Source organism: Bison bison, unplaced genomic scaffold (assembly GCF_000754665.1).
Source record: "Bison bison bison isolate TAMUID 2011002044 unplaced genomic scaffold, Bison_UMD1.0 scf7180017864040, whole genome shotgun sequence".
In the NCBI taxonomy this organism is placed as follows: Eukaryota; Metazoa; Chordata; class Mammalia; order Artiodactyla; family Bovidae; genus Bison; species Bison bison.
Genome location: NW_011494612.1, coordinates 6,178,782 through 6,194,353, shown reverse-complemented (window position 1 = coordinate 6,194,353; position 15,572 = coordinate 6,178,782). Strand labels below are relative to the sequence as shown.

The 15,572-nt window shown below is 39.1% G+C and overlaps 1 protein-coding gene across 5 annotated transcripts in view; it reads right to left on the bottom strand.

Annotated features, from left to right (window-relative positions):
* FNDC3B (fibronectin type III domain containing 3B) overlaps positions 1-15,572 on the bottom strand; it is a 359,396-nt gene that overhangs the window by 79,616 nt on the left and 264,208 nt on the right. For all 5 annotated transcript variants that reach the window (XM_010835255.1, XM_010835260.1, XM_010835258.1 and 2 more), the window contains 3 exons: positions 13,722-13,781; positions 5,416-5,554; positions 2,302-2,355 (listed from right to left, as the gene is read on the bottom strand). In XM_010835255.1, coding sequence (XP_010833557.1) covers positions 2,302-2,355; positions 5,416-5,554; positions 13,722-13,781 — 253 coding nt within the window. The remainder of the gene's footprint in view (positions 1-2,301; positions 2,356-5,415; positions 5,555-13,721; positions 13,782-15,572) is intronic.

Here is a 15,572-nt window from a genome sequence, read left to right as displayed (position 1 = left end):
CCCCCCGCAACTGCTGCGGTCTGGAAGGAGACCTGGTAGCAGCTGCACTTGGCTCAGAAACCACCAGCAGAAGCTTTCGGAGGGAGAGTCAGAGCCTTGTGCACTCACACTTCCTGCAGGTGAGACGGTGTGCTGTGTGTACACATTTGATTTTCTTCTTTGAAGAATTATTAAGCCACAGGTCATAAAAGGATTCCTGTGATGATCTATAGTCAATTAGCCTGAAATCTCCAGGAAAGCCCATCAGAGCTGACACTAGTAGAAATTCAAAGGTGGGAGGGTATATAAAGAGGAAAGGGAAAGAACTAGGAGGGAAGTGAGTACAGGATGGAAGGAGAGCAAGGAGGGAAAAGGTGGGAGAAGGCCCCAGATAAACAACTTCACACTTTGTAGTCACTAGTTAAGAGTGGGTCCTATTGATTATAAATGGTCATTAGACAGAGCTTCTCCATTTCATCTGAGGCTGTAGTATGTTCCTCCCAGAATCGTGCCAGGACACTTTAATTCAAATTCGAAGGGAAGATAGCCAACGACTGAGTCACCATTACCATTTCCTGTAGCACCTGAGTTTTCCTTGGAGGTTTCCCATTCAAGCACTCCACTTCTCTGACCTTACTTAACTTATGAAGCCATGGTCCAAGGCAGAGAAGAGGAAAAACACAGGCGCACTCCACCCCCCACCCTCCCCCGACACAAGTGCTGTGCTCTGAGAAGGCATGTGAGAGGAAAAAAGCCTCCTTTCCCGAACCTCTATCTCCATGTAAAACCTCAACCACCAGGGCCATAGGGGATGGTTTCACCTTCCAATCAAGCCGCCTTAAAACGAAATCCATCTAATCTGTAAAATATACCAGTTAAGCCTGAGATTTCACCAATCTGTACATAGGAGCCATTCACAAGGATCCTAGAAACAATAGATCATTGTCTTTGGTAACTTGGAACTCTAGCTGTTCAGACGCAACCCAGATGGGAAAATATGCTTCTGCAAAAAGTGATAAAGAGCCCCCTCTCCACATCAAGATTTCATCATGAGAATTTCACCCGTTTTCATTTAACATTGGGTTAAAATATTTTTTTCTACTCTCGACAAGTTGACTTTTTGCCTAAGCTTGTGTGCTGAATTTTTCAGTGCCTTTAAAATTTAAGTCACAAAGACTAGTTAACTTGGATGGCACCCCAAATCCCACATTTCCTGTATTTCAAATCCTTAGTCCATTTGCTCTACCACAGAAAGCGAATAAAATGTGGGTAAATGAATGAACAGAATAAAGATTTAAAGGAATAGTATTGTTGCTTTTTAGAAAGAGAAGATTTCTGCATCCAATGTTTCCAGCCTGAGAGTCTGTGCAGTGTGAGTGAGGCTAGAAAAGCACCGGGTCACTGTTCAGCAGAGAGCGGCCTTGACTGTAAGAAGACTTCACCATGGATACTATACAAGGTCTCTGGTGAGACAGACGCCAAAGGTGACACTGTTCTAGGATGGTCTAGCCGGTAGGGTGAACGCACGTGGGTAGGTGAGACCTTCAGTGCAGCCCACCCTCCATGCCCCAGTCCCAGACAGTATTCAACAGGGCAGAGTTAGCACACAGCACTGAAAGCAAAGACACAAACCAGGCTTCTCAGGCCACAGTGTGGTCTACCTGATGGAAACCACTGATTCAGGCTGACCCTTGGCAGTCAAGATAACAAAGAAGTCAGTTCCAAATACTCATTAAAGTGAAGTGAAAGTCCCTCAGTCATGTCCACCTCTTTGCAACCCCATGGAATTCTCCAGGCCAGAATACTGGAGTGGGTAGCCTTTCCCTTCTGCAGCGGATCTTCCCAACCCAGGGATTGAATCCAGGTCTCCCCCATTGCAGGTGGGTTCTTTACCAGCTGAGCCACCAGGGAAGCCACATGGGTAGCCTATCCTTTCTCCAGCAGATCTTCCTGACCCAGGAATAGAACTGGGGTCTCCTGCATTACAGGTAGATTCTATACCACCTGAGCTATCAGGGAAGCCCTTAAAATACTCATTAATGTCTGGCCAGATAGTAAGGCCTTCAGAGCAGTTAGACCCTGTCTTTTCTTTCTGTGGCATTTCTTGCAAACAAGGCAAGTAAATATATTTTAATGCACAATTCACTATATTTCAGTCATTTTCATTTTCCATAGTCAATAACTATTGGTTTAAATTTTTCTCTCCTTACATTATTTTTTCCATGTGTTTAGCATATCTTCAAAAAAGAATAAAATGGCATTTGTTCAGCAGTTTCATTTTTGAAAGGTGTTTTAGATGGATGAACATGAAAATATGATTACCTCATCCCACTCTAAAAGGTAGTTGGTGATTTTTGAACCATTGTCAATTGGTGCCTAAAAAAAAAGAAAAAAAGAGATTACAGAAAACTGTTTTACAGACAAAAGTTTTGAGCTCTCCACCTTGGTTCAAATCCACTGTCTGTACTAGTCCTAGGCTCTCCCCATAGCGCAACAACCCTCCGTATCACCTCCATTTCTTTGGTCAAACGTTTCCACAAACCAATTTTAACACAAGTCAACCAGTAGGGAGAGCCCTCACTATTAATAAATCATACCCCACAAACAGCCAAGCCTGCCTTCCCCACCACCCCTACCTCCACACCCACACGGTACCCTAGTTCCTTTGCAGATAAAACTTTTAAGAGGACCTTAAAAATTCAAGGATATAGGGAGAAAAATGCAGAGAAACAGGTACGACACGTTGGAATCTGATAGGGTAAAGCTGACCCACCTATGTTTAAGAGTTCAGAGTCTATATTTTTGTAACTTTCCCCATATAGTTTTTGTTTGTTTTAAAGAGGTTAAGATTAGAAAGGCTTCTGTGGCATTAAGATTGGCCTTTTTTTAAAAAAATGAGAAAACCTGGGATCTCCTGGAGAGATTACTAGGGCAATTAGCCCTTAGCACATTAGCCAAAAGATGTTTCATCATTTGCTTTCCTCCTAAAAGCACAATACTGAGATCTCCCTCACTGAGAAAACAGGCTTTGGACAATGGGAAGAGGAGTAAAAGACTCTGGAGAAAAGACAGCTTTGTAAGGTCAGACCTGCCCACAGCAGGGGCTATACTGGGGTCCCTCACAGCACTAGTAAGACCACGTCTCCACGCACAAACACACCTGCACCTGGATTTTCCCAGGACAAGAGCCAGGGCTCCACAGACTGTGGTGAGCTGCCCCCAGCAAAAGGTAGCCGAGTCACCAGAACTACCCAAAGCCCAGGGTGCTTGGCTGTCACAGGTGGTCTAACATAAGTGGCTCAGTATCAGTGCTTAGTTTCTTTTTCCAAGAATGCATGGGTGTTTTGAGGGATTGGGAGAGCATATGTAAATCCCTTACTAAACCGTCCTGGTCTTATACAGGAAGCACCCAAAGAACAATAGCTGTTGCTTCACTGTTCTTAATAATAAAACATCCAGGGCTCTGTAAATATGAGTTAATTAACAAACTCTTATCCCTCGCCTCTCCTTCCCTCTTTTCCTTCTTTCTTCTGAGTCCTAAAATCTGGGAGTTCCAGATTTTTTACTCCCACTCATTCACTCCAATTACAAATGAGTGTTGCATATTCTACTACACTGAAAGTTCAGGCTTTTGTGGGCTCAATTTGGGAGAAAACATAGGGATGTATTTAGAGTGTAAATAACGTACAAAATCAAAGCTTTAGCTGAGAACCCATTTCTCAGGTAAGGACTATATTTATGATGCTCATATGTTCCTCTGTGATGCTGTGCCCCACCACTGAGTCTCTGATTCCTTGAGGGTGGGGACACAGACTCAGTATTTGTGCAGCCCTATGTCCTGGTGCTAACAAAGTGACATTAGAGGACCCCGAGCTCTCAGTGTCCCGATGGCTTCAAGGACAGGTGGGCAGCCAGCGCATGGTCCACCTGTCCTTGCACCCCCAGCTGGAGCTCCCAGCTGGAGTCCCTGGAGAACAGCAAACCTGTTCTAAGGACAAGAAAACTGAACTGAATCCAGAACTTTCAACTTTGCACATAACTGAATGGAACAAAAATATGCTTCTGATTTACAACTAAATAAAGGGAGAAAGAAAATGTGAAACATTTTCCTCCTAGTAAAAAACCTTTTTCTTGAAGTTGCTGGTCTGCCTGAGACCTGAATTACATCCAGGTTTTAAGCAGAATGTATGTATCAGTGATTCCCAACTTAAGGTTTGTAAGACCCCATGGTCCCTCTGGGAATCTTAAAGAAAATTATCTTATATTCTCCAAACAAAAAATGGATTTTGATTCTTTCCTTAAGATGTATTTACATATGTATATGTGTAAATAATGAACACATTTTAAAGGGGATGTGTATGCTTCAAGAACTTAAACAGTGATGATCAGTTGGGTGTTAAAACTGGAAAGGTGGGGAATCACTGACCTGGACTATCCCTGGAAGCCAGGAAGGAAAATAAAATAGTTCAGATTCTACAACTTTGCCTTTGTCCAAATAACATGCTCAGTGTTGACCACTGGCTACCAGAGGGGTCTATGGAAGTCCATGCTCTGTTGCTAACGACTACGCTCAACTGTTTTTAACAGCTCCCAGGATAAACTGGATCCTCTGGTCTAAGAACAAAAGGACAATGTATTTCTTCACCAATAACGCATCTCCCTAGTCATCCTATTTGCACATTTGTGTTCTTTCCCAGTACTATAAGTCTTTATTATCTCGACTTCTATTAATTTTACATTTTGAACTATATTTTAAAGTATAAGTAAGTACATAGAAATAATCACTATAGAGATTGATACCAGTCTATTTTCTTACAAATACACAACTGTGACTGGTAAGTTAATAATACACTTTAAGGGGCTCTCTTTCTCAAGAGTTATTGGTAGCCCAAAAGTTGTATTTCATGAAAACTACTACATAATTCGGATGTTAAAAAATAATTAGTAATCCTAACTGATATAAGGTCTAACTGGCAAAAATTTAATGAAACCTTAATGTAGTTTAGAACACTAAACATTCTAGGCAGATTTAAGTATTAGACATTTCAGAGTCACCACTGAAAGAAGCCAATAGACCATAAATCTACTTTAGCTCTAAATCTTTCTTCACAAAATTTTTATTCAAGTCTTCAAATGTCTGTTGAATTAAACTATTAGAAAGTGATGACATTTAGGTATCTTAAGTATTTTTACCACTTGTAAAGAATTGCTCATGACCCTAAGAGACACCCCTGCAAAGAAAGCTAAAACTTGATTTCACAGTTCTCTCTCTCATTCTTTTGCCCAATTTTTACAGAGATGGTAACTTTTGATATTACAATAATTTGTTTCACAGTCAAAATGCAGAAAATGCCAACACCAAAGTGGAATATTGCTAAATAAATGTTTCAAACAGCCACAGACTTCAGAATGTTCTCGACACGCTGCATTACCCACCTTCCACTGCAAGGTTAGTGAACTTTTGCTCCTGTGTGCCAGCTTAGGTGGGAAGGGACACTCAGGCGCACAGCTGTGGGTGGTGAAGCTAACCGGCTCAGAGCAGGAACCCTTTACGGAATTGTACATAGCGTATACCCTGGAAACGGAAACACACACACAGTCAGTGGCAGAGGCCTATCACACCAGACTGGGGTGTTAATCTCAGCTTTGCCCCAGGGTTTCCCTGTAGGAACAGAATTTATGGAATACACACTGTGACCCTTATTCTTATTTGCTAGTCTTGTTCTGACCTGACATGGTCACCATTTTCAGGGGAAAATAATTCCAGCAGGCCACGTGCCTCAGTGCATTCTCTCCTCCCTCTAGTTGTCAGAACCACCCAGCCTCCTTTAAGACAGGCAGAGTCTACAGACCCGAAAAGAATATGCTAAATAAGGACATATCCTTATTCCCCGAAATGGTCTCCAAATATATATTCTAAAATCCATCAAGGCCCTCTCTGGTTGACTTTCTCTGGAATAAGGCTAGAGGCGCAGTTAAGGGTTGGGTGGAAGGAAACAAGAAATGGTGGGGAGAGTCCACAACCTGAGAGAGAGAGGTGGAAATACAAACAATAAGGTAGATACCATCTTTGAACTGTTTATCATCTTGCAGATATTTCAATAGAAATATGGACATTTCACACAGAAACAGGCTTGCTTCTGCCAAGTGCATCTTTCTTTAATTCAATAACAACATTGTTCAGGTACACTTTATCCATGTGAACATCTAACTCTTACACCTGGAGTCAAGATTAAAAATGTGCACTCTGAACATTAAAATGCCTGGCTCAACACTCGACATATGGACCTGATTTCTCAGAGAAGCTGTGAAGAAAAGGCATGTAACACACTATTATAAAACGACACTCCTTGCAAATAGCGTAAAATAGGATTATGTTGATTTTTATCATCTTCCTTTCTACTTAACCTTTTTTTAAAAAAAATATTGGGGATTAAAAAAAAAAAAGCTTGAAAACATACTCTTTCAAAAAGACAACAAAGAAACCTGTGCTGCCAAAAAAGATGCATGAATTAAGCTATTCAGAATTGGTAAATACATCAAGCCCTTAGTCCTTAACAATTCTTTGTGAGGTGCCATTAAAGACAGAAGAACACTCAGACTGGAGAAGTGAAGTAAACTTCCCAAAGCTACACAGCTGGAAAGTTGGATCAACTGTACTCAGTCATGGAGATCTAACTGCTATCCTGTATTCCCCAATGTCCTGACTCATCCTGCAATTATGTTTTTCTAAACACCCACAATCCACTTCCCCTCACTCTGCTCAATGAATAAACAACAGCTAAAGATAACATTATGGAAAATAGGAGCTACCTAGGTATATGATTTTTAAAATCCTTTCTTCTCAAAGTCCACCACAAAAATTTTACAAAGGCCATACAAGTCAAAAGTACTAACAGACATGCCTCCCTTCCATTCTAAAAGGTAAAACACATATTTACTGGCTATTTGACTTGTTTGCCTTAGGGGAGCATACCATGACACGTGATCCAAACAAAAGATGCTTTATCGTTAGGTTCACCCAACCTGATGAAAGAAATGCTCCTTTTTGCATTCTCTGTAAATAGGCAAATGATAATAGAAAATGGAATGGCAGATTTGGCAGGATCATTTCCGTGCATCAGGACAGGCTTGTTGGGAGTAAGTTGCTTAAAATGAATCACAGAATGTTCCAGACATGGGCAGGGTTCCAGCTTGAACTTTAATAGATCAGTTGAATTCTCTCGCTGATCACTCATGGGTTTTATTTGGCCCAAAATATGTGTCGGGGGAAGGAAGACAGATAGTGTTAAAATATTACCTCCACCTATGAATTAAAGGACATTGGCAATGACCACCAGAAAAGAGATGAGCAGACATCACGCACTCCTAAGGAGAGATCATGCCACTATCTACAAAATCCCTGCCAGAAAAACGGACCCTGTATCTGTTTAAGCCTCTTCACTGCTTTATAGGAAATGTGGAAAGAACACCATTAAGCAACACTACAGGGATGCAATCAGCCTAATTCACAATGTGGAAAATTCTACAGACAGAATTTTATTTATTATTTCAACAAATAATTGCAAGAAGAGAAAAAAGGATGGAGGGAAAACCTATAGCTTAAGAAAAATTTAAGAGCTATCAGCCAAACATAATATGCAGACCATGTCTGAATTCCAATTACAACAAACTGAAGAAACAAAACCTTCATTTTTAGGACAGTTGAGGAAATGGGAACAGTCTCTGGACTTTAAAGACATTAAGGAATTTACAATTTTTGTTTGTTGGATGGGCGTAGGGTGTGTGATGATGGTAATGTGGTTCACAGGTGAAAGAGTATGTCTGGACTTTACTTCAAAATAACTGTTGGGGGAGCGGGCTGGTGAAGGCACCAAGGAAATAAAAAGTTGGGTGGTGGGCTTATGAGAGTTCATTAGTCCACTTTGACTACTGAAATCTTCAGAAATAAAAAGTCAAAAATTAAGCCAATGTTGGAAAAAATGGAGATCTCATTTTAAAAAGTGAATCTCTGGCTTCTCTTGAAAAGTGTAAGTTCTAACAACACTGAGCTGCAGAGCTGAATGACAGACACTGAATTATTTTGATTTATTTATTTATGGCTGCGGTGGGTCTGGGTTGCTGTGCATGGGCTTTCTCTAGCTTCAGCCAGTGGGAGCTTCTCTCCAGTTGTGATACACCAGCTTCTCATTGGGGTGGCTTCTTCTGTTGCTGAACACAGACTCTAGTGCCTGGGTTTCACTGGCTGTGGTACATAGACTCCAAGGGCTCTAGAACACAGGCCCAGTAGCTGTGGCGCAAGGGCTTAGTTGCCCTGCAGTGTGTGGGACCTTCCCAGACCAAGGATCAAACCCATGTCCCCTGCAATGGCAGGCAGGTTCTTAACCACTGGACCAAAGTCCAAAACGATAAAAAATAAATGAAATTGAGAGCAGCTCCTCTATAGATGGGGCAGGCGCTGTCCAGTTCAGAGTCCCTATCACTCCCTACTGTCTACCTGGCACTGAGATGGCTTTTTAGCTGCCTTTTACCCAATCCTCTTTACCCACTTTCATTACCAGAAGACATCTCATGCTGTGGTCAGCAGGCACTTGCTTATGAGTTCAGACTGTACTCGGGGAGACCAAGTCCTAAACATCCACAAGCACATTCAGCACCAGAACTCCACGTGGGTAACAGGGCAGGGGAAAGGAGGGCGGGGACGGGCCTGCCGAGAACCGGCAGACCACAGGTAGTTACATGGGAAGACCTGGACTCAGTCCTAAGTTCATTCTCTGTTTGTAATGAGATTCTTGGAGTCCCAAATCCATACTCAGGCTAGCGAAACACGAATAAAGGAGGCACTGACAGCCAGACTGGGAGGATGACAGCAGAATGAAGGGACCTGATAAAAATCTGAGGTAGGTAAGGAGGCACAGTTGTGTGGGCCGCCAGGAGTTATTCCCCTTGTCTTTACACTCAGAGAATATCACAGTTTGTCTAAATGAGGAGTCAGTGCTCTGCACTGATAAAAATCTGTCTGCAAAGGAAACAAGATCCATTTTATGTGGCATTTTATAAATGCGATGCACACAGGATCTAAAACTTGACATGATTATCTAAGTGCCTTATGATTACATCTATCAATTCAAATGGTTTAATGAATAGATAGCAACTAATTGCAATAATTACCAGCTCCATTTTTACCAGCAATTTTCACAGAAAAGTCTCGGGAAATGGCATTACATTTTCAAGAATGCTGCAGTAATGTTTCTCACATGACGGTGTGTTTTGTCTACTAACGACCATGTGATAGGAGGATCTGTGGAGTTGGACCAAAGTCCTAGGTTAAATATATCAGCAAACAATTCAGTTCTTTAAGCATTTATACTAGCAGAAAGGAGGACACTTTTCTAATTAATCTTGTGCTGGGTTTTTACATTTGCTTCAGTTTAAATACTAAGTGCTTATGAAACAGGTGCTCCAAGAATTTCAGAAATTTGCCTCCAACTTCCTCCGGCACATCTGTAACATACTAGGAGCCACAATTTCTAGTCAATAACACCTATTTCATAACCCTACTCTGAGCTAGTCAAGCCCATATTTTTGGAAACGTTTCATCACATAATTTTTCTGGGAAATGTTATTACATGATATCATCTCTGGGCAACTTCTTTGCCAAATTGTTTATGCCAGTGACTGGAAAACAGCTTCATATTTTGTCATGAAATTGCTATCAATTCCATCACTCAAATTTTTGATTATCCTATCATTTATAAAAATATAAATTCTTGACTTCCACAGTAAAATGATGGCTTCAATGTCAGTACTAATTATAAAACTACCAATTAAAAAAGGGATATACTTTTCTTTGTATATGTGTAAATAAATGAATATATAAATGTTTTTGATTATAAAAGTTACAAACTTATGCATAAGTATTATAAAATAGAATGTGGCTTATTTATGTGTATATATGTACTAGATTTTTCTTATTCCTTTTTATTCCTCAACATACACACACACATATACACATACACACACACGGGAAATTTTGCACTGGTGGTGTTATACAATACATAACACAATGCCTTATATGGAAGCACTGAATAAATACACTTTGACAATAACAAATTGACTTCTTTTAAACCAAAATAAGCAATTTGTGTAAGAACTGGGTAATTAAAGTGATGACTTCAATAAAAATAACTCAGGACTTAAAGTGATGACTTTAATAAAAATAACTCAGGACTCAGCACCTAGATTTTTTAAATCAACATAATAGAGGAATTATTGAGGAATTACTTTCCTCAATCACTAGGAGAAAAAAAAAGTGGTTGAATATGTGGAGTAATGACACAAAAATACAAAGCAAAAACTGAGGGAAAAAACCTTTAAAGCCTGGAATGTCTCAGGATACAATTTTCAACGTGGAATTTGGTGTGGAGGGCATGGCAAGTGCCAGTCTAAACAGCCACAGACACATGATCTATAGCACAGTCTCAAAGATGCCACTGGTCTCTTAATAAATTATTCCCAATAACAGTGAGGTGACGGCAAGTAGAAGTCAAGAGCGACTCTTGCCTGGAGACTGATGCCAAGCCCCACACAGCTCAATGACAGAGCTCCACGACCGAGAGACTGCTACTCTGGAAGTTCAATGTGCTATCCATTGCTCCACTGAGCCATGACAGCCACTTTAAAAAATGGTTGTGTATCTGGCTGATGAACTCAGACAATATTCACTAACAGGAGGGAGGAAAAAGTTGGAAAAGAACTCACAGAGATAACAAGCAACGTGAAGGGGATGGGATCAGAGTAGCAAAATCAGAAGCAACAAAAAAAGGAGCCCCAGGTGAGACGTCGGTACCTGAGAAAGAAACTCGTCACTCTACGGAAGAGTTATCTGGACAGAGATTTCTGTCGGCCCTTGTCAAAATGTTTACTATTAAGAACTGGAAGAGGAATACAGTTGGCTCAGTGCTGCTAAAAGAAGCATCCTTGTTTTCATCATCAGCACGCCACACTTCCTCCAAGGCAACACTCTCTAAATTGGTAATGTACAAATAAATAAAAATGGCAACAAATATAATGGCTCATTTTGCAGCTATATAGTAATGGAATTCTTTTGGAGTTTCTGTTGTGGAAAAGTGAGGAAATGTTTCCACACAGCCTTTGAGGCCTTATAGGTGACTATTAAATTTAAAATTATATTTGAGGCCACCATGTTGATAAAAACTTACATTTTTGGAACCAAGATTCTGAGAATGTTACTATTACATCATAAAAAGAGATTTTGTTCCTTTTTTCAGCAACAATTACGATACATCTTTATCTCAATAAAATAGTGAGTGGTATGGTCAAACTATACATAGGTTCAAAGAACCTGAATCACAAAGGTCCTTTTTATTTTTAGAACAACTTAGGAACAATAAAACAAAAACAACATCTGCACATGTTACAGGTTTATAATAGATTTGCACATATATATCATTTGCTCTCACGCCATCTTTCTGAGGCTGATATCATTATCCTCATTTTATGAATGAGAAAACATGGTCATTGAAGTTTACATGGCTTGCCTAATCACACACCTACAGTAAGTGACTGAGCCATTAACTCCATATTCGAAGCTCTGTCTACAGTGTCATCAAGCTGCCTCTGAACACAATCCAGGGCAGAGGAAACTGACTCTAAGCAGGGGTTGAGAGTCTTCTCTAGTTTGAAAAATGAAAGGCTGTACAGTATAAGGAAAGAGAAGGAATGGTCCACACAGCCAGATCAAAGTGACTACAATTTGGACTGTATATACTTTTCTTAGTCAAGAATTTTTTAAAATTCTAGAAGAGATTATGACCAAAGAGAGGGAGAATTTTCCATCTCTCTGGCCAATACAGTGCTAGGCTAAATAATAGTTGGTGGTGCCTTAGGCTGTATATGTGTGGTGTCACATATGTGTCAAATATGTCACTAAGGTGGGATCCTTGATGTGTCAGGAGGAAGTCTGGGTCCAAGGCCTGGGAGGTAACCACCTCATGCTTCTATTTCTTTGGGGGATTCCATTAATTACTCCTTTTATCTGCCCAGAAGTTGAAGGTGTTCAAAAGTCATGTAAGAAGAATTCATGTGCAAGTAAACTCTAAAGTTTACCCTTTGTAAGAGGGGTATAAAAGAAACTAAGGGAAACAAGAGACAGGATAGTAAATAAAGGGCAGACTGTGACATTTAAATCTTTTCAAAAAAGATGTCGTCAGCTCATGGATGAGCAGAAAATTAATAAAGTAAACCTTCAGTAAAACAATGGCAGTGAACATTAAAAGACAGAGAAAAAAAGAAACACATGTTAACAATGTCTCATGGAAAACATTTACATGACTCCCTATATGGTGCTGCATTTTCTGTTGTTTTTTGTTGTTAAATCCACGATTTGAAAGAATGGTTAAACTATTATCATCTCTGCTTCACAAGTTACACAAATCTTTTTGTTTGTAGATGGTGTGAAAAGTTCAATATGTTTGGGCTAAAGTTAACTGACTCAAAAGGGAAAAGATGGTTGCCATAGAGTTCATCTGAACAGTGCGGTAGCTGAGCAGATTACACTTTATGACTGAATGTAAAAACCATTTATGACTGAATGAAAATACTTTCATGTATTGCTTTAAACACAGCTTTAAACACTTCTGCAGCTAATAAGATATTACTACCTGAACACACCCCAACTTGCCCTAGTTTTGTTACCGAGAAAATTTTGGCATGGAATCTCTGTGATTGACCAAAGTTGAAACAGTCAATTCACAGTAGAACAAGACTAGAATTCAAGCCTACTGATAATTAACATAATGCTCTTCCTATTAGGCTATGCCGCCTCTACACCACCACCACAGAACATGTTGTGTGAACTAACCATTGTAAAGTGTAACAAAGGATGCTTGCAATTTTATTACATCATCTTGATATACACATGCACAATTGAAGAAAGGAGAGAGAATTTGTTGTTGTTCACCAGGTTAGATAAAATAAGAATTTCTGGATAAATTAAAAATTATACAAAATGAAAGTTTTAATGAAAACTTAAAAGATATTACGGATCACATTCAGATTAAGAAATCTGCCTGTTCGCAAATTGATATATCTTTGGATAATCAGATGAGCTCTGATACTTTTCTCTTTGCAGGTTGGTGGTTGGCTGGGTTTCTTCCTAAAATTAGCAGGCCCTGCCTTCCAGAGCAGTCATGGAAGAGATTGAAAAAAAATCACAGAAGAGATTTCAGACTACAAACCAAACTATGTGAGTTGCTTTGGCAAACTGCATTAGCTCTTGTTAGAGATAATTTTCATATTTGCATTACTAGACTTCAAATTCAAAACCTATTGCCTTTTATGGTCCAAACTTGAAACATGAAAAGGACTTTATTTAGTCATTCGTGCTGAACATATGGTTTGCATGGAAGGTCTATAATGAAATAACTGATAGAAAATATCATACATTAAGCCACATGTTCCAATAGATCTTAGAAGAATATGTGAAATAAAAGTTACTTTATAAAAATAATTTTAAAATTCTGTTCAGGGTATCATCTACTTTTCTATGACCAGAAGCACTTCTGTGGACTCCCAATCTTGATGCCAGAAAGTGTAGGGCACTGAGGAATGGCCAATGAGCAAAGGTGCTGAAACTTTTAGCTAGGCAAGTGCTGTTAACCAAATACTTTTAAAAAGGAGCAAACCATTTATTTTAGCAATCCGAGGTCCCCAATACTCACCTCACATGATAATCGGTTGCTGGCCTAAGATCTTTCAGGTTACATTCTAATTCTTCTCCACTGCAAAGAAAAATCACGTATTAGTCGACAACACCAGTTTCAAAAATAAAACAGGTTTTGGATTTGGGTCTCATAGTCATGTACAAACAACAATTCAAGAATTATTATGTCTACTTCCACCATAAATCAGAAATAAACTTTCCTATTTGGCATTATCATTTTTTCTGGACTAGCAAATTAGATTCCTTTAAATCATGTCATTCAGGATCTGGAAAATGGTAAGGTTAACTTACAAATAAAATTCCAAAATATCTTATCACTTCTTCAAAGTAATTACATAAAAGTAAGTAAAGAAGCAAGCAAACTGAATAGACAGATACACAGATAAATGTGTACATAACAGTACCAACTGTCAACTGAAGGGGACTCTCAGACTCAGCCTGGAGAGAACCCTAACCATCTCAACTTCTCAGCTTTCTTCAAGAAATCTAATCTGTTTCCCTCACATATCAATATTAATAAACAGCTCTCTTATAGATACATTCCAATAAATAGTTCTCTTACACAAAATAAAACCACTTATTTGACCAGAAACTGCAAATGAACCTTGACTTAATCATGAGGAAACAACTAACATAAAATATGGAATGTTCCCATTAAATTTTTTTTTAAAGGTAAGAGGGGTATGTAGGGGCATAACTGTGTTCTTCAAAAATGTCAGTGTCTGCTCAACCACAAATAAGAATGAAATTCTGCCATTTGTAACAACATTGGATGGACCTGGAGGGTATTATGCTTGGTAAAGTAAGTCAGACAAAAATACTGTATGTTATTACTTATATGTGGAATCTAAAAAAATCAAACAAATGAATATAAGGAAACAGAAACAGGCTCACAGATATAGAGAACAAACTAGGGGTTACCAGTGGGGAGAGCAAAGTGGGGAAGGGCAAGACAGGGGCAAGGTAATAAGAAGTACAGACTCCTTTGTATAAAGTAAATAAGCTACAAGGATATCTCGTATAGCACAGGAAACATAGCGAGTACTTCATAATAACTTAAAATGGAGTATCAGCTATAAAAATTTCGAATCACTATGTAGTATACCTGAAACTAATGTAATACTGTATGCGAACTATATTTCAAAGTAGTAAATAAGTGAGTTAAAAAAAAAATTAATGGGCTGTTCCTAAACATGATTTAATCACATTGAGGCCAGCAAGCTCCAGTGCTTCCCAGTGTGCTGGAATAGGAAGGACATAGAGCCACCCTGATGAAAACCTCCCACAAATGTTAAAAGGCTGCATCTGATCAAGCTCCAGAGCTAACAATCAATTAATAAGTAATACAGGAAAGGAAGATTAAACTAAATTCAGAGTGGCAAAAAAAAAAAAAGTGATCCACTCCTTGCAGCTGGTCAAGAATTTTAAAAAAGGATGAGAGATACACCTGAAACCAATACTGTAGATCAACTATACATTAATTAAAAAATTTTAAAGTTACATTTTAAAATTAAATATATTTATTTATAAAAACACATTTTAAAATATAAAATGTATTACAGAAAAGAAAAAGGATGAGGACACTATTCTAGATTAAAATGGATTTATGAGAAAACGAAGATCATGGCATCCAGTCCCACCACTTCATGGGAAATAGATGGGGAAACAGTGGAAACAGTGTCAGACTTTATTTTTCTGGGCTCCAAAATCACTACAGATGGTGGCTGCAGCCATGAAATTAAAAGACACTTACTCCTTGGAAGGAAAGTTATGACCAACCTAGATAGCATATTCAAAAGCAGAGACATTACTTCGCCAACAAAGGTTCGTCTAGTCAAGGCTATGGTTT